The sequence below is a fragment of the Temnothorax longispinosus genome, chromosome 9 (genome assembly GCF_030848805.1).
Source record: "Temnothorax longispinosus isolate EJ_2023e chromosome 9, Tlon_JGU_v1, whole genome shotgun sequence".
NCBI classification, from domain to species: Eukaryota; Metazoa; Arthropoda; class Insecta; order Hymenoptera; family Formicidae; genus Temnothorax; species Temnothorax longispinosus.
Genome location: NC_092366.1, coordinates 10,871,779 through 10,892,238, shown reverse-complemented (window position 1 = coordinate 10,892,238; position 20,460 = coordinate 10,871,779). Strand labels below are relative to the sequence as shown.

General features: G+C 32.6%; 1 protein-coding gene across 1 annotated transcript; it reads right to left on the bottom strand.

Annotated features, from left to right (window-relative positions):
- Nucleotides 1-8,712: 8,712 nt before the first annotated feature.
- On the bottom strand, nt 8,713-13,632 carry LOC139819458 (uncharacterized). The gene is made up of 2 exons (XM_071788806.1): nt 10,907-13,632; nt 8,713-10,808 (listed from the first exon to the last, which is right to left on the bottom strand). Exons 1-2 carry the CDS (start codon nt 11,019-11,021, stop codon nt 9,634-9,636), a joined length of 1,290 nt encoding a protein of 429 aa, XP_071644907.1. The 5' UTR covers nt 11,022-13,632; the 3' UTR covers nt 8,713-9,633.
- Between the last annotated feature and the right edge of the window lie 6,828 nt (nt 13,633-20,460).

Below are 20,460 nucleotides of genomic sequence, written 5' to 3'. Positions count from 1 at the left end.
TTTTTTTTTCCTATAACATTGCAGCTATACTCAACTATAACTCGGTTTTTCCTCCTGCCTAATATTTCAGATTGGTGTCTATTATTGCAAATATTTCTGTATTTTTCAAGTTATAATGTAATAGGTTTATAGTTTCTATTAATTTTTACAGTTTTTATTAATTTTGCATTAATAAATATTTATATTCAACGTTTTCATAATATATAACAGATTTTTTCATATGTATCTGATTACATTGATTAACATGCATAAATAATTATTAGTAAATTAAGTATGTGTGAAATATTCTTCTAATACGAATAATGAATAAAAGCACACAGAAAACATTAATTTGACTATATATTTTATTATAATGTAAATTGCATCTGGTGTTACATATGGTGTCACAAATCATTCTGCATATTCATGTGCATAATTCATCATATTGAATTTCAAATATATGTATATGTGTGAATTGATGGATTGTAGAGAGTACATCACATTTTCTTGAACATTCAAAACCTTCAACCACGTGAATTCTTGATATTTGAAAGAAGCATTCTGGAGAGGATACCTAAATGTTTGTACAAAATATGAGAAAATCGAAAAATCTTTAGAACACTTTAACATAAAAACATATCTTATAAGTATTTATTATAATTGAAAATTTCTAGCTCATTATTATCAAAGATATATTCATTAATGTAATTTAAACAAACTCCCCTTCTAACTGCTTTCTTCAATATATATATATATATATATATATATATATATATATATATATATATATATAGTACGTTATATGCACGTTAGATACGTATAATTACATGAAACTTGAGGAATATGCAAGAAATAATGCATAAAAATATATTTGCCTTACCATTTAACAAATTAATGTTTCTCATAATCTATGCATGCGTGTATACGTACATGCAATGTATGTATGAGTGTGATTCAAAATTAAAATTTTATTTAATATAAAGTAAGACAAAAAAAGAGAAAAAAAGAAAAACAGGCAGACAGAGAATAAGGGGGGAGAGGAATGTGTGTGTGTATACTTATGTGTACGCGCGCGCATGTGTGTTATAATATTTTGATAATATTGTAAAATAATTTCTTCTTTTATTATAAGGACAAATGTAGCAGAACAAAAAAAATTTACTTTTATATGTGTATTGTTAACATACTGGGTATATCAAATATTTTATTTTATTTCATGCAATATAATTACAAAATAACATTCTCTCTCTCTCTCTCTCTCTCTCTCTCTCTCTCTCTCTCTCTCTCTCTCTCTCTCTCTCTCTCTCTCTCTCACTCTCTCTCTCTCTCCTCTCTCTACCCCCTCTCTCTCGTTCTTTATATGCAAGGGGTCTAGTAATTATCGTGCCAGTTTTCCTGGACAGGTAGAGCGAATTAAACTGAATAGAAAAATCTTTTACTATTTTGCGATGATAGCAATTAATAATAATAAATTAATTAATAAAAATCTGCGAATCAGTATATGTCCGCGCAACTTAACGGAAAGCGACAACACGATTGTTATGAACGCGGAGGTCCAGCGTCACGCTTCGCTCTTGCATTGCCGTTATTTACAGAGCCCTCCTTCTCTCGATGCCTTGCCGCGCACCAAGCAATAACTAGCCCAGTCATTTTAGGTTTTCTGTGCAAAAAAATTAGTAACCACTTTTTTCTTTTTTAATCGCTTTATTTCGTTGTTTTAAATAACATATTAAAAATCGAGAACAATACCGAGTGTGCTAAAAAAATTATTCAAGATCAAAGGTCACGAAAATCAGTTTTTTGCGAAAATCTCGTTTTGTATGGCTCGGAGGTCAATTAAGGTGGTTACAAAAAAGAATGATCATGAAATTTTCTACAAAAATGGTTCTATTCATTTTTTACGTACGATGAACCGTTTGCGAAATACAAAGTGACGAATGTGTACGTCGAGAGTTGTATCCATTTCCGCACCACCTTTGAGGTAAGATACAAGGCGTGTTTTTTTTTGTACCAAGCATTGGTCAGTATAGCCGTTTGAGTATCGCGAAAACATATTGTCATTTTTATTCGACACCTCACATGCACAGTCACAGAATTAACGTTAGTTAAATGCTGAATGTGTGGATCAAATAGACTACGTTAATAAAAACAGTATTGAAGCATATAAAAGGCGATGCATCAACGAAGGCCCTAGTACAATTCAATGTTCTCCGCGAAAAAGACGATCAATGTCGAGCTCCTTCAATTTTGAAAAATTGTGTTTGTTTTATGCCAAACCAGCTGACAAAGCGCTTGAGAAAAAAAAATACAACAACGTAGATCAATTATAAGTTATGTGAGTACAAATCAATTTCAAGACGCTATTATTAAAACAGCGGATACACATGGTGACCGATTCAGCAGAATAATGAAAGATCGCGTTAACTTCGTGTTTGATTTAAGAGCTGTAAAAGCTAAATATCATAAAAATTGTTATGTACAATTTTTAAAACATCCAACAAGCAGCAAGATAGGCCGACCAATCGACATACAAATCGCCGAGAAAATGGAAAAAATATTTTATTACATCGAAAATCACGATGATTGCCAATTCACGTTAGCAGAATTGCGAGATTTGCTTGGAGAGATGCCTCTGCGGATATGACGATCCAAACAAAATTAATAGAAAAATATGGTAAAAATATTATTATTACTGTGAAGCCAAATAAAAATGACAATAATATGTTTTCGCGATACTCAAACGGCTATACTGACCAATGCTTGGTACGAAAAAAAAAACGTGCCTTGTATCTTACCTCAAAGGTGGTGCGGAAATGGGTACAACGCTCGACGTACACATTCGTCACTTTGTATTTCGCAAACGGTTCATCGTACGTAAAAAATGAATAGAACCATTTTTGTAGAGAATTTCATGATCTTTTTTTTTTGTAACCACCTTAATTGACCTCTGAGCCATACAAAACGAGATTTTCGCAAAAAACTGATTTTCGTGATCTTTGATCTTGAATAACTTTTTTAGCACACCCGGTATCGTTCTCGATTTTTAATGTTATTTAAAACAACGAAATAAAGCGATTAAAAAAGAAAAAAGTGGTTACTAATTTTTTTGCACAGAAGCCATATTTTCGTTTAAAATGACTGGGCTAAACCGTAAACGCTGGGTTCTCTTCTCGTCAAATTGCGCGGACACACGCTGATTTGCGGGTCTTTATTAATTAATTTCTCTTTCTCATTAATTAAACAGTGCAACAAAATCAAACTTTTTTCATAGTTATTAAAGTCCGTTAGTAGCTTATAATATAGGTGGATGTTTCCATAGCACACCAGTTATACTAACCGTTTGTTTCCATTACATCAAAATTTCCTTTTTTTTTCAAATTTGACGGCTGGCCATCTTTAGGACCAAATCCGGCTTTATTTTGAAGCATAATTTTAAAATAACGACATTTTAATGGAAAAATGGTTGTAAACATTTTTATTTAGAAGTAATGAAATGAAATTAATTACATTTTGCAAAAAAGAAGACATGTTGCAAACGTTTGAAACTTCAACTACACTCACGGTCCACTAATATCCCTATTTTTTTTCTTTCTCAGAGCCAAGCAACATTTTTTTACTATAATGCGTACTTTCAGAGATGCAACAGCTTGCAACACTTTAAATGTTCTATCCTATATATGTATATCTAATAGTGCAAAAATTTCTTTTTTTTTAATCTTTAAGATCGTATCAAAGTTGCTTTGTATTTTTTTAATAAAATACTATTTTTTTCTTTGGTACTGTAAAGATACAAAACAAGACAGTTTAATAATTTTATTTGAATAAATCAAACAATCTAAAATCATATGGCAAAAAAAGTTATTAAAACAGAGAAAAATTGAGGTTCTAGGGAAAATTAGGCCTTATTACTTGATTTGTTTTATTTAAAAAATATGTTCAAATTTTTCACTTTTAGTTCTTAAACATTGTTACGATTGGAAGAATAGTTGATCATAAGAATAATCATTTCTCTTGGAATATTGGATTTGCATTAATAATGCGCTTCTTTCTATTTTCTTACATCGGAAATGCACTTTTAAACGATACTTTTTTCAAATCTCCATAAAAACCAATAACAACAGTGTTAAATCCAGTGATTTTTCCGGCCAATTAATTGATCCGCCACGTTCAACCCATCGATTTGGAAATATATAATTTAGCTGTCGTTTTGCTGGTAATATATAATAAAATGGGACACTATTACGTTATAATGATTTGTTTTAATTAACTTACTTACAATATTATTTCTTTAAAAAGAATTGGTAGTTTATTTTGAAGAAATATCGCGTAATATTTGTGCATATAATAAGCCATTAACGAAATAGGGATCGATAATCTTGTTAATTGTCTAAAATTCCGCAGAAATATTGAGACTCTTTTAGTAATCTATTTGTTTTATCTAGTGCGTAGATTATTTTTAGCTCAATAATGCGTATTATGATGATTAGCAAACTTAAAAATTATTTTTTTACTGAATAAAATCTTATTTAAAAAAAAATGGATCTTTGATAATTATCTCTTCACAGTCTATCTATATACAAAATCATATTCCATTATTGAAATCTTTATCGTGCACGAATGGAACATACTGTATATCGAAAAAATAGTGCTTTATTTAAGAAATACATAGCAATTTTAAATAACCTTGAAAATTTTAAGGAATATTTTTCCTTTGCGATATGAAATTCTACATAAAAAATATGACTTAATTAAGTTTTATTATATTGTTTTATATCCCTTTTTGTTTAGTAATTAATTTAAACGATACTTATTTAGGGATACACTTTGTGTGTATGTTTTCTGTGCGTGCGTGCATGGGTATATTCATGTATATGTATAGTAATATAACTAATATAATATAAATATATTATAATTTTGAAAAATATGCTTTTGATAAGCAATACGAGTGTCAATAATTTTGGCTTAATGCATGTTTTCTTTTATTGTCGATTATTTATACGTGAAAATTCTAGATATGAGGTACATACATAATTCAAATAGAACATATCTATATACGTATAACGGATACAGGCACGAGTTTGACGGCACGCGCGTTGAGCGGAAAGCCCAGGTGGGTGAGCAGCCGAGTGAACTTCCTGTTCCTAGCTGGCGAAGATAATAGCACGTGTCTAGAATGTAGCAACTCGACGCATCGCGAAATGGACTTTATGCGTTTCAGCATTTTGCTGTTTTTAAATGATGATGTTATGTCGACCAATTCATTATCATTTTTATTAACATTTCTGAATTTTATTTTAGCCTAGCATGTCGATTCTATTTGTCCTGCATGTGACAAATATGATACAATAATTTTGTCTTTAGGGAAAATTCATTAACCAAAATATTTGATTTAATTTTAAGATTTCTGGTCTTGTCCATTGCATTCATATTATATTATTCGATTATAATGTTAGAAACAAAAAATTATGTTTTTTAATATTTTATTTATGTTCCTTTTATATATTATTAGATATCACAGACGCGCGCCTTGCGCGCGCTATTTAGCTTTAACATCACACTATTATTATTACACTATTAATCCCTTGATACACACAACTGTCAAAATATACTATGACGGATGCTCACGAAGTAAGCGCAGTGATTAATCAGCATCGCGGATAAGCGGCAACAATTCAATCTCTTACGTGCCTTCTTTAAGAGCGGATACAAGGTATTTCAAAAAGTTCCTGCGAAACTTAAGCAGCGTATAGAGGAGTCAAAATAAAACAACTTTCGATTAGAAATCTATGTTCTACGAAGAAATCCTGAATCAGTACAGGTCTCTGAATGTATGAAACTCGGATAATATATTAATGAAATAATCGTAATTTGCTACACTTTCACTAGCTTTGTTACGTGTTGCATTCTGTTAATGAGCAGTGGAAGCTGTTGAACAACGCTGCTTTGGATGATCTTTTGTTTTAGAATCTATGACGTAGATTTTAACTGTAAAATAAAAGTTTATTTTATGAACTAACCTTACGCATGTAGCGATACACATAAAATCTTAAATTGCATATATTAATACATGACACTTTACACTTTGTACTGCACTGCGTACTTAACTTTTGTTTTAATTTGTTGATTATTAGGAATAGTCATCAATTTTTGCATAAAATTATATATTAAAAAAATTAAAGATTTAATTGTTTAAATAAATAAATAAATAATATAATTATGTATTGTGTGAACATAATTTATCTATAGTAAATAAATACGTCATTGTAAATATAATTTTCTAACAGTGATATACGCACATACACGCACACTTACTATTTTATTTATACTATATCTATTTATTTAAATATTATATTTTATTCATAAATAAAATCCGCTATATTACCGCTACTGAATCACTCCTGTTTTGAGAAACCAGTATCACTAAAAGTATCTAATTATTTTCTTGGAAGTAGTTAAGAGTGTATCATTTACAAATCAGCACTTATACTGTTTTAAATCAAATAATTCGGTAATTATGCATTTTAGGGGAGGCACCTCCGATGACCTTGACCTTGACATATGTTGTCAAGGTCACCCTCCTGAGTGACCTTCAGAAGTTTTTAGCCGTCGCTCGTTTTTTATTAAAAAGTTATTAACAAAAAAAGTTTGGCGACCTCATCGATTTTAATGACCTTGATATATGTTGTCAAGGTCATGACTCCAAGTGACCTTCAGAAGGTTTTAGCCGTTGCTCGCTAAACCTATGTAGGTTAGTGACGCGCTTTAAAAGTATTTAAGTGTTTAAAGCGCGTCAACTAACCTATATATGCACCTATATGTATATGCTATATTTTCCAAACTTTTTTTGTTAATAACTTTTTAACGAATAGCGAGCGACGGCTAAAACCTTCTAAAGGTCACTCAAGAGTGACCTTGACAACATATGTCAAGGTCAAGGTCATCGGAGGTGCCTCCCCTAAAATGCATAATTACCAAAAATTCAATTTCTAATTAACAGAAAAAAAACGGCCAGATATCGAACAATAGTAAGGCGTCAAAATAAATTATCTTGATTAGAGCAATTTGTTTATTCTAAATTGCTGTAAGCTTACGTTTCGACGTACTTGGTCTTCTTCAGAGCAATTACAAAACAATATTATATTTTTTATTAAAAATTTAATTTGTTTATTAAAACAAAATTTATTTATAAATTAACCTATTATAAATACAAAAAAAGAGATGATTGAACTTTGTTAGGCAAATCGATTGTATGTTCAGAACTGTAAGTTATTCGTTGTTCTTATTGGAAATATAATCAGGGACGACTTGAAATGTGGTGAGATGAGCAGGGAACACAACAATCTTGGTCTTGGTACACTCTGAATACTGTCTTTATTATATATAAGTATATCACACTCTGTAACTTAAACCGTAACTAACACGTCTGAACACGACGGTGATCGAGGCTCTTGTGAGCACCACTGATGCCCGCACGCACGCGTGGCGCGCCGAGTCGCGCCGCCAACCGGGGGCTGCCCTCTAGAAGGGTGGGAACTTATTGCTCGTTCAAAGTCTTCTCCCAACACTCCCTCCCTTTGGGCGAGCGATCCACGGGTCCTCTCTAAGTTTCCTCTTTATTTGAAACATAACAAGAATTAGTTATTGACTAAAATTAATCTCTAACTTTGTCTAAACTCTATATTCATTATTTTATCTCTCAGATACACAAATGCTTCTAGAGGTAAAGGTTTTGTCATAATGTCTGCCAAATTCTCTTTGGTCTTTATCCATTCGACTTTTACCTTCCCTTAATCAACACACTGCTTGATAAAATCTCCATGAGTGTCATCCATATGTTTTCTGTTTCTAGTTTCTTCTTTTTCTTCTAAGTCTTTCTTTATTTCTTCTAAGTCGTCATCAAACATTTTAAGTTTGTGACTTCTATCCATCTTAGTGCAGTTTCTTGCTGCTCTGTTGTCATGACTCTATAAATTTTCTCGTGCTTGGATACCAGAGTGTATAGTATATATCCAGTGTCAGTATATCCCACCAACACACCAATAGCTGTCTTGTCGAATTTCGACGTAGGCTTTGGTACTCTTGCATATCCAATGCATCCGAATTTCTTTATTTGTTCAAAATGACAACTTGTTTCTGATGAAAACTTCTTCAACGGGATCTCATACTCTAAAGTCTTATGTGGAGATCTGTTGTACGCATGCACAGCAGCGTCAACTGCCAACTCCCACATACTCTTTAGTAATCCCGAGTCGAGCATATATGTTCTTACTTTCTCTTTCAACGTTCTGTTGAACCTTTCTGCAACTTCCTTGTCTTGATCTGACTTTGCATAGCATAGCTTTTCTTCTTTTCCTAGTAGATTTCTGGCGGATATAAGATATTTCTCTAGAGCCTCTCCCGATTCATCTTTTGTCTTCAGAGAGTAGGCTTTTGCTAATCTAGAATAGTCATCTATAAAAGTGATTATAAACCTCTTTTGTCCTGGATAGGATGTAGGTTTTATTGGACCTATGATGTCCGTATGTATTACCTGTAGTGGTCTCTGTGCTCTATTTCTGTTTTCTTTAAACGGCAGTTTTGCCATCTTTGCCATTATACATACTTTACACTCTAATATAAAGTTATCTAACTTTACATTCTCTAATCTCTTTTCTACTTTTTGTAATTGTTTTAGATAGTTTAACGATGCATGACCTAATCTAACATGCCATAACATCACCTCATTTTTTTCTCTAGTTTCTTTACTTTTTCAATTACTGAGCTTTCACACATTTCTTCTATATTCTCTATTGTCTGTATATCTTCTAACTTAATGACTTGATCGAGTTCAGCATTATTGTGTTCTATATTTTCATTTTCGTTCACATTTGTGAGCTCTCCTTCATTCTCCCTCCCAATCGCAGAGCCAACATTATCCCTCTCATCTAACTCTCCCTCCGAAATTGATAATTCATTGGTCTGAATGTTTGCTTGCGATTGTTCAGGAAGCTCACTATGTGGAACAATTTCTGCTCTACATCTGTAAATTCCTTTAAAAACTATTTTATTTGTCAGTTTATTGTAAACTTTAAACACTTTATCATCTAAATAAATACTGAACCCTGCATCAGCCAACTTTCTTAGATATAGTAAATTTTTGGATACTTTCTTTGCTGCAATTACATTTGTTAATTTAATGACTCTCTTTTCTTTTTCATTCGTTATTAGCGTAAGATTTCCTTTACCATCTATTGAAATGTTTGCAAGCTCATTTTTATTCGCGCATTTAATAACTCTATCTTTACATTTTTCAAACTTTGACAGAATAAAATTCTTATTCACAGTATGATCCGTAGCACCCGAATCTGCAGTAAAATTGACTACCTCTTTTGAACTATCTCTATCTTCTATTAATTTAACCATGCATTATTTACCTTCTTCTGATTCTCCTTCATTTGCTGTTTTCGTTGATATAGGTTTCTCAGCTGGTTGTATCTTGGTTATTTTCCCTTTGTTATCTACTCTTTTTGTGCCTTTTTGCACAAATCTACCCTTTTTCTTTATGTTTTTATTAACGGTTTTATTTAAATACCTTTTTCCTCTAGCTCTGTTCGCCTGGGCTTCGGCACTCGGACAATTATCACCCTTGTGACCTCGTACTTCCTGGCAGTAGTATCAAAACCAGGCACCAAATTCTATTAGTGGACAGTCCTTCGCCATATGACCCATTCGGTTGCATCTGTAGCATTTTACTTGTTTTATGTTCTCTTCTGCAGCAGCCCTCTGTACCCTGACTTCGGGTTTCTCTAATTTTTCTCTATTCTCGTTTTTAGTCTCTGCTTCTAACTGCATCATAAAAGATTTTATTTCATCTATGTTCATTTCTTTAAGATTAGTTTGTCTTCTAATTAAATCTACATTCCTCAGCTCTGGTACATTAATTGACACAGCCTGATAAAGTGCAGATCTAATCTCTTGTTCTGCGAGGGGTACCGCATCTTCACATGATTCATATTCTCTAATTATTGAATCGAAGCGTTCACAAAAATCACTTACTTTTTCGTCTTTTCTCATTTTAATTTGATAGAGTTTAGCTCGTACCGATGCATGAGTAACATTTACTTCACTCTTTTTATATCCTCTCAATTTCTTCAAAATTTCTTTCGGATCTTTTTCATGTAAAATCCTTTTATGATAGTTTTCATCTAAATGATTGATTATTATATCTCTAACTAGACTTTTTCTCTTAGCAACTTTTAGTTCGGAGAGATTTTCTGGACTTTCAATGTTTGAATCTATTACATCTAACAACTCGTTATTCATTAACTCAAATTTCAAATAATCCATCCAAAGATCAAAGTTGGATTTTTGCGTCAGCTTATATTCTCTTCTAATATGCAACCTTTGACTGTTCAATTCCAATTCTATAGCTCTTTTCATTGTCTCTAAACTCCTATCTTTTTCGGCTGAACAGACTGTTATTTCATTTAATTTTCTCTTTTTAGACTCTACCTCTAGTTCTTTAACCGTTTGTTTACTTTGGGTATCTTTATTGCTTACCTCTAAACGTCTAAGTTTAACTTTTTCTTTCTCTAAGTTTAAACGGGAGACTTCCACCATATTCTCCATCATCTCGGTGGCCTTCGTCATTACTTTATCCAGCATCTGCATCGAATTGTCCATTTTTGCGACCAATTTTTCTTGCTTTTCATATAATATTTTGGTTCCAATTGGCAGTACTGGACGGTTCTCTTCCCATGCTTTGGTCACATCTATATTCTCTCTGACTTTAGGCAAGTTCTTTTTCGGGATTGCACCTCTTCTTTCCATCTCCTTTTTATCTTTAGCTTCTATACGGAATTTTGAAATTACTATTTTTATTTTCTCTGAATGCATATATATATTATTCTTCTGGACTACTTTATTTTAAAAAAAAATACTCTCTTACCTCTATCTTTTCTTACTGTCTCCTCGTTTTTATCTTTTACTTCTCTATCTATTACCGTGATGAAGCTGCTATCGCTGTCGTAGTCGACCAGCGCATCTTGGCCTTCTTCTTCCATCTATATCGGGATTTAAATATCAATTGAACATTAGCATTCCTCTTTTGACAAGATAAACCAACATTCGTATTGACAAATAATAATTTATAATTTCTATCACTAGATCTCTTTCAGCGATAAAAATTTAATGCTTATGAGGCTATATAGAACGCACTGCAATTCACAATAACCCCAAAGCGAGAAAACCACGCGCCTCTGCAGGGCTATCCGCACGCGCACACCACTGTCCGTTGCGATCCCCAGCACTGCTGAAAAGATCTATGGGAGCTCGGGTTGATCACGCACACGCACGGGGCCCATACAAATTTACGCGGCTTCCCTAAACAGTAATCAAGCTACACCGCACAGCAAGTCATGCTCAATTACCGACCCGATACATATCGATTTCAAAAAAATAAACTCATATAGAGTCATATAGAGTTTTTATACATACGCATACATTTACATGTATCGCAATCTAGCCATCTAGCATACGCATACATTTACATGTATCGTAATCTAGCCATCTAGCATCGATGCCATGTTGTTAGTCGAAATCGATTATGTGTTTGTGCGCGCCCAGCAACAAGTTCTGCGCGCCAAAAACAATGACTCTCGCCGTCTACGATCGGACTTCCGCGCGCCAAAAATTCCGCGCGCCAAAAGAAATGACTCTCGCCGTTCACGATCGGACTTGCACGCGCACGTCGCCGACTTGCTACCAAGCGGCATTTTTCTATCTCTTTTTCCTTCATTATTCTCTACTTCTTTATTACACTTTACACATCTATTCTCTAATTCTCTTATTACCATTATTACCTCTTTTTCTATTTCTCGAGAAAAATGGCAAAAACATCTATCTCCTTGTAACAGTATTTATCGAACGAACATTCTTATTAACTGAGAATTCTCTCGTTTTGCTCGTCAGCAACGAGGAATATTATTTACTTACCCTCTAATCTTCTAGATGCTTCTATCTCTTTCTATGCCCTTCGCCGGCGTCTCACACACTTCGTATATACACTTTCGTGCTATGTTCCTCACGCAGGGGAATCGTGCCCTGGGCCCATAACCTATTGGAAATATAATCAGGGACGACTTGAAATGTGGTGAGATGAGCAGGGAACACAACAATCTTGGTCTTGGTACACTCTGAATACTGTCTTTATTATATATAAGTATATCACACTCTGTAACTTAAACCGTAACTAACACGTCTGAACACGACAGTGATCGAGGCTCTTGTGAGCACCACTGATGCCCGCACGCACGCGTGGCGCGCCGAGTCGCGCCGCCAACCGGGGGCTGCCCTCTAGAAGGGCGGGAACTTATTGCTCGTTCAAAGTCTTCTCCCAACAGTTCTTAAACAATCAACCGGAATAAATACTGTCTCATATTAGTAGATAGGACACATAGTGGTAGATAAAAACTTTCCTAAACACTTTACTAACAAGGGAACGTTTGGAACTATCCATCACCGATTTTGATGGGTTTTGTATATGTTACAGAGTCGCGAAAAATAACAGACACGTTTTTTTTATCGAAACATGTTCAAGTGTTAAAATAACCTTTGGAAAGAAATTTCAAGTATTTGATTACGAATGAATATCTTTAAAACCGTGAGGTACAATATATGAAAAAATGTTTTAGACAAGAAGTAAGTTACGGTATTAAGTGATTTCTGTAATTGTGTACTTACTTGGCTTTTTAATAAATGTCATATTTTTTATAACATACCCCCACCCTTCAGTGTTATTTTTGAAAAAATATAACTTTTTAAAAAATTTAAATACACGATTCCAAAGATTACTTAATACCTACTGTAATTTTTGTCTAAAACATTTTTTCATATACCTTACTGTTTCAGAGATATTCACTCGTAATTAAATATATGAAATTTTTTTTAGGGGTTATTTCAACCCCTAAACATGCTTCAAAGACAATAAAAAAAATACATGTCTGGACTGTGTGCGAACAAATAAACCTTTTTTAAAAAAAGATAAAAAAAGGCGCCAAGTACACGCATAGTAGTGTATATGTTGTTACCTAAAAAAAAAAGAAAGTGGTAGTATTATACCTCGAAAAAACCTAAGTAACAAGTGGTAGACGTAATCTTTATATCTCGAAAAATTTCGAAAAAATCTAAGCAGTAGTATCTTTATTTCCGAAAAAATATAACCCAAGTGATACACATCACAAAATTATGTTACCTTATCAAAAAGAACAATCGCGCTTCAAGTAATCTATTACAATTACAAAAAAGAAATTATATCTCTTTAAATTACAGCGCTAATTACAGAGAGAACATATATATTGCCTCAAAAAATAATTGTTGCACTACTTTGAAAAATCTTTACATTGTGTCAATTAGAAAAAAATGTATGATAACAATTTTATAAGATTAAAAAATTTTATTTAAAAACAAGGGAATACAAGATATTTAAATACAAAGTTTACATGTGTATTTTTTAGTGGTCACAAAGAATTACAGAGGTAACAGTACAAAATAAAAATATTTTATTAAAATATTTAATCCAACGAGGGAATACAATTTGTTTTTACATACAAAGTTTATATATGTATTTTTCAATAGAATAAAAGATTTAATCACAAAGAATTACAGAGGTAACAGTAAAAAATAAAAATATTTTATTAAAATATAATACATAAATTTTTCTTGTAAAAAAACTTGGCGCTGCTAGACCTCAAAATTTTAAATAAATAAATAAACTTATCCTATACTTAATTATAAGCCGCATTATCCGCTGTCCGCGTCGTCACGCACACCCATATCACTCACTTGCACATCCACGCTGATAATCATTTAATATTACTCCCATCGCATTCTTCTCTGAATTATTTTTATTTATTGTTGTCCTTATTTATTTAAAATTTCGAGGTCTAGCAGCGCCAAGTTTTTTTACAAGAAAAATTTATGTATTATATTTTAATAAAATATTTTTATTTTGTGCTGTTACCTCTGTAATTCTTTGTGATTAAATCTTTTATTCTATTGAAAAATACATATGGGGCATTCCACGCCAATTCGCAAGGGGTCAAACTTCGACCTTTTTATTTTTGATGGCCGCTCGTTTTTTAACAGGTCTTTACGAGTATTAGACCCCTGTTAAATCGTTTCTATAATAAATGTAGCGTTTCCGAAATAGAGCCTGCGCAAAATGAGGACTGCAAAATTTTCAATGAATTTTTTCGCCTATTAGACAACGTCTAAGAAAAAAATTCATTGAACATAAAATACGCTATTTAGATCATAGTTTAAAAAAAAAATTATCCCAAATTTTTATAATAATGATTTTAAACTAATAAAGTAAAAAAACACACAAAAATTTGAATATCTCAAAAACCCCATTTTCTATTTTTTTGAAATTTATAGGAAATATTCTAGGGAGTATTAGAAGAATTTTAAGACTAGTTGGAAGTTGCGCAGAATTTTTGGGAATTTTTTATAAATTTCTTTGTGAGGCAGTAGTAATATTTGACTCACAAAAGTGTAGTTAAAAACGCGTTTCAGACAATTCTGAATCGATTTAGATATACTTTTTTACTAAAGCATGATGAAGATCTCGGCATAGCACACGACAATTGCGATGAATAGTGTGGGAAAGGCGAAAAAAATAGATTTATGAGGAAGTTTAATTCAATAAGTACATTTGTTTAAGAACATATTATTTATAATTTTATTATTTTGTGCTTAGTATAATCATTCGAAAATGAGTAATCTTTAACAGTTAATTTATAATTTTTGGTATGACTTGGTATGACGCAGTGGACACGTTGAGTCTGAGGTATTCTTTTTGTTTGATCGTACCGACCTGTCAAAAATTCGGCGGCGATTGCAAGTATTGGGACAAAAAAAATTATGAAATTGCCGCCGAATTTTTGACAGGTCGGTACGATCAAACAAAAAGGATACCTCAGACTCAACGTGTCCACTGCGTCATACCAAGTCATACCAAAAATTATAAATTAACTGTTAAAGATTACTCATTTTCGAATGATTATACTGAGCACAAAATAATAAAATTATAAATAATATGTTCTTAAACAAATGTACTTATTGAATTAAACTTCCTCATAAATCTATTTTTTTCGCCTTTCCCACACTATTCATCGCAATTGTCGTGTGCTATGCCGAGATCTTCATCATGCTTTAGTAAAAAAGTATATCTAAATCGATTCAGAATTGTCTGAAACGCGTTTTTAACTACACTTTTGTGAGTCAAATATTACTACTGCCTCATAAAAAAATTTATAAAAAAATTCCCAAAAATTCTGCGCAACTTCCAACTAGTCTTAAAATTCTTCTAATACTCCCTAGAATATTCCCTATAAATTTCAAAAAAATAGAAAATGGGGTTTTTGAGATATTCAAATTTTTGTGTGTTTTTTTACTTTATTAGTTTAAAATCATTATTATAAAAATTTGAGATAATTTTTTTTTTAAACTATGATCTAAATAGCGTATTTTATGTTCAATGAATTTTTTTCTTAGACGTTGTCTAATAGGCGAAAAAATTCATTGAAAATTTTGCAGTCCTCATTTTGCGCAGGCTCTATTTCGGAAACGCTACATTTATTATAGAAACGATTTAACAGGGGTCTAATACTCGTAAAGACCTGTTAAAAAACGAGCGGCCATCAAAAATAAAAAAGTCGAAGTTTGATCCCTTGCGAATTGGCGTGGAATGCCCCATATATAAACTTTGTATTTAAATACAAATTGTATTCCCTCGTTGGATTAAATATTTTAATAAAATATTTTTATTTTGTACTGTTACCTCTGTAATTCTTTGTGACCACTAAAAAATACACATGTAAACTTTGTATTTAAATATCTTGTATTCCCTTGTTAAATTTAAATAAAATTTTTTAATCTTATAAAATTGTTATCATACATTTTTTTCTAATTGACACAATGTAAAGATTTTTCAAAGTAGTGCAACAATTATTTTTTGAGGCAATATATATGTTCTCTCTGTAATTGGCGCTGTAATTTAAAGAGATATAATTTTTTTTTTGTAATTGTAATAGATCACTTGAAGCGCGATTGTTCTTTTTGATAAGGTAACATAATTTTGTGATGTGTATCACTTGGGTTATAATTTTTCGGAAATAAAGATACTATTGCTTAGATCTTTTCGAGATTTTTCGAGATATAAAGATTACGTCTACCACTTGTTACTTAGGTTTTTTCGAGGTATAATACTATCACTTTTTTTTTTTTTAGGTAACAACATATACACTACTATGCGTGTACTTGGCGCCTTTTTTTACCTTTTTTTAAAAAAGGTAATTTCGTGCGGATATCACGCCTTTTTGTAGTATTACGCATTTTATAAACAGTATGTACAGGGTAAAGCTATTTGGAGGTATAATACTACCACTTTGTTTTTTTCGAGGTAACAACATAAACAGGGTAACAACAGAATACATATACACTACTATGCATGTACTTGGCGCCTTTTTTTACCTTTTTTTAAAAAAAGTAATTTTGTACGGATATCACGTCTTTTTGTAGTGTTACGCATCTTAATCTTATATAAACAATATATCTTATAATCTTATATATAGTATATACAAGGTATGAAACTAAAAGTGTTACGGACTATTATTTCTAAAGAAAACAACAATTTAATATTTTGCTTAGTTTTTTAAAAATAATAATCTGTAACCCTTTTAGTTGTACACCTTGTATATATTTTTCAATTTCAACATAAAACATAATCGCAATATAGCATGATTAATGTTAATAAGTCGTTAACTGTAAAATTCTTTATTTATTTTTATTTGCGTGTCTTACTGAATGTTGTTCGCAACTGTATATGTACCGATATCTTCAGGTATCGATATTTTTGATAATTACAGATGGACACCTGTAACACGTGTCTGAAATTTACCTGATTTGTTTATTCTTTTATTCCCTTTAACTAATTGCAAATTAATTCTATTTGATAAAAGCAATTCTGTTAAATTTCTCATACATAACGCATTGTTTATAATTTTTTATTAATTATAAATATTAAATAGTACGATATATATATATTCGTACTCACATCCTTGAAAATTATTTCGGAAATTCGAGCGAATGACACAACTAGATAAAATTATCTTTCATATTTTGACAGTTGAGTAGGAACATATTTGAGTTGGCAAAAAATGATTCTCTGAAACCGCACATGTGTGTAAATAATTCAGTAGAAAATATCGATGTCTAGGTGTCCCACGTTGTTGATGACGAGGTCCATATAGTGCGCTTCGTAGTTTTCGGTGTCTACGTGTATTAATACCTCGAATTCGATATCTACGTGTCCTACATTCAGATTTAAAGTTATTAATACACCTAGACACCAAAAACTACGAAGCGCACTATGTGGACCTCGTCATCGGCAACCTAGGACACGTAGACATCGAATTCAACGTATTATTACACCTGGACACCGAAAACTATGAAGCGCACTATCTGGACCTCGTCATCGGCAACCTGGGATACCTAGACATCGAATTCAAGCTTGATTTATAAGAATCGACTTAAAAATTCCCTATCGACCTAATTTCGAAATACGCGCGCGATATCGAAACTGGCGATACCTGCGCCGCCAGCGTCGAAAAAGTGAAAGTGACGTTTCTCTGATAATCATAATAATATTGAATGAGAGCGTCGACGTAGACGACGACGACGTATCTTAATAAAAAAATTTTTACATTTGGTCTTTGCGTCGCAATATCTCCGCTCGTAGGGCACGTAGCGGAATATTATAAGAGAAACCCCTCCTTAATTCGACCCCAAGCTATCGATCAAGCCTACTTAGAACTTGATCCGTTCACTCGTTATCGAGATCTCAACATCTCGGGTACTCGCAACTCGTCGCGTTGCGTAAAAGAGTCACGGTCGGTCTCGCTCCGCGTGTACTTGGCGCGAGACACTGCCGTGTCTCTTGATGTAGAATTGGTTGAAAAAAGTAGGTATTATGTCGTTTTTAAGGATGACTATATATAGTGGATATCAGACTATTTATTTCTTACGCAATAAATCAGCAGTACAAAGTAAGATCGAGATTTTCTGTAGTGAGATAAAAACGCGTTTTGGTAAAAATATTAAAGAACTGCGTACCGATGGAGGCGGGGAATATGTCAATAAAAGCGTCCGCGATTTTTTTTTTAAATCAGGGATTAGACACACAGTTATATTTATTCCATATACTCCCGTGCAGAACGGGACTGCCAAACGCGAAAATCGTATTGTAGTCGAAGCGGCACGTTCAATATTATTTTCGAGACCAGATTTGCCTCACTTTCTATGGGCGTAAGCGATTAACTGTGCTGTACACATATTAAATCGGACAGAGCCGACTAAGATAAATAATAAAACTCCATACGAGTTATGGTTTGGCAAGAAAGCGAATGTAGACTATTTAAAGATTTTTGATTCTGATTATTTCATACATATTCCTAAGGAAAAGGCAGAAATTGGATAAAAAGGCATACAAAGGCTATTTTGTATGGTACACAGAAAGTATACAAGGCTATCGTGTATGAGTTCCGGAATTGCGAATTATTGCGAACAATTGTTGTAATTAGTCGAAATGTTTTGTTTAAGGTAGTTCATGCATTTAGGTCATATGTACTTAGCCCGGAAAATTTAATATGAAATGAAAGATTAACGTTCCTCGAGTAGTGTGTCTGTAAAATTTCGGATTTTTTAACCGATTGGTTCCGGAGATATGTGTCTGTAAACTTTGCCAATTTAACGCAGTGGGGGGACCCCTTATTCAAAAAACGAGGTTAAAGCGCTTATGCTGCAAAAATTGCAATACTTCAAAACTAGATAAACGAACCAAAAACTGACGAAACGATGCAATAAACATTTTGCAAGATACTGGATGAAAGCCCGAGTTCATTGACCGTATATATTAATAAAACGTAATTTTTGATTGACTAAATCGACAATACGGAACTGACGGCTGGACTCGAGCGGCATTAGCGGCAGCTTGGCAACGTCGCATGTGTCAGCTGATGAGTATAGCGCATATCTCAAAACATTCGTTTACCATGTTCTGGACGCTGAATAAAGCAAAGGGTGAAATAAAAATATTCGTCCATTTCTGAAAAGAATTAAAATTAGGTTGCATCAAGATCTGCAATACTAAATAAATACAAGTTTCAATACAATGAGGTTATAAAATGTCCAAATAATTTTTACACACGGCTCACAACTCTAGTAAAAGATGTGACTTTTGTCTCAATATTTTAATTACGTAGAGGTCGTATAACATTAAAGATGTCATAAATAATAAATCTAATTATATGCTGATTTTTACGGACAAAAATCACACTTATTTATCACTAATAAAAATAGCTAGTTGCTTATTTGACTTGCAAGTACTGCATGAACCACCTTAAAAATGAGAAAGTGTCTAAAATCGAAGTCGAGATTGAACTTGAGAGGAAACAAAGTGATGAATCTCGAGTATGCGAAAGCGAAATTAAACATCAAGAAAATGAGTCGTGCGAGAACGAGCGTCAAAAGAACGAGAGTCTTGAACAGAATGTATGCGTTAGGCAATTGCAAAAGCGGTCTAAACTCAAACGAACGGATTTTTATGGTAATTCTATCACATGTTTAACTAGCGCAGAACCGACAAATTATGAAGAAGCGCTGAACTTAGATGACGCGGAAAATTGAAAGATTGCGAACGAAGAAATGAAATCATTACATATAATGTTCTAGCAAAGAAACTTAAGAATAAGAAAATTATACAAAATCGCTGGATATTTCGGCACAAAAACAGATTTGTGTTTATCGAAAAATTAATATAAAGCTCAGTTGGTATGTTACAGGATGTTCTCAAAGAGAAGGAACTGATTATTTCGAGACATTAATCCTGTCGTATGTTTCGACACCGTAAGAACCGTGCTCAGAATTGCTGTTCGCGAAAAATTGCATTTGCGGCAATTTGACATATAGACTGCATATTATTCATATATAAAACGATAAATGAGGACATTTATATGCGACAACCAGAAGGTTTTGAAGATAGTAGGTACGATGCGCGTATGTAAACTGTTAAAAAGTTTATATGAACTAAAATAAGCTCCGAGGTGATGGTCCGAATATTTTAAGACTTTAAAGAATTGTAATTTAAAGGAAAATAATGCAAATCCTTGTTTATTTTATCGAATAAAAGATGAAAAGAAATTTCTTTTAATGTTGTGGGTTGTGGGTAGATGACAGATTAATTGCGGCGTCATGTAAAAAAGAAATCGATTCTTTTCTATAGAACAGTTTTAAAGCAACGATAATGACTGATGTTAAAATTGTTCTGGGGATCAAAATACTCTGTTTATGTGATGGGTCTATTTTTCTGAGCTAATCCAATTATATAAAGAAAACATTAAATTGCTTTAAAATGACTAATGCAAAATCGGTATCTACGCCAAT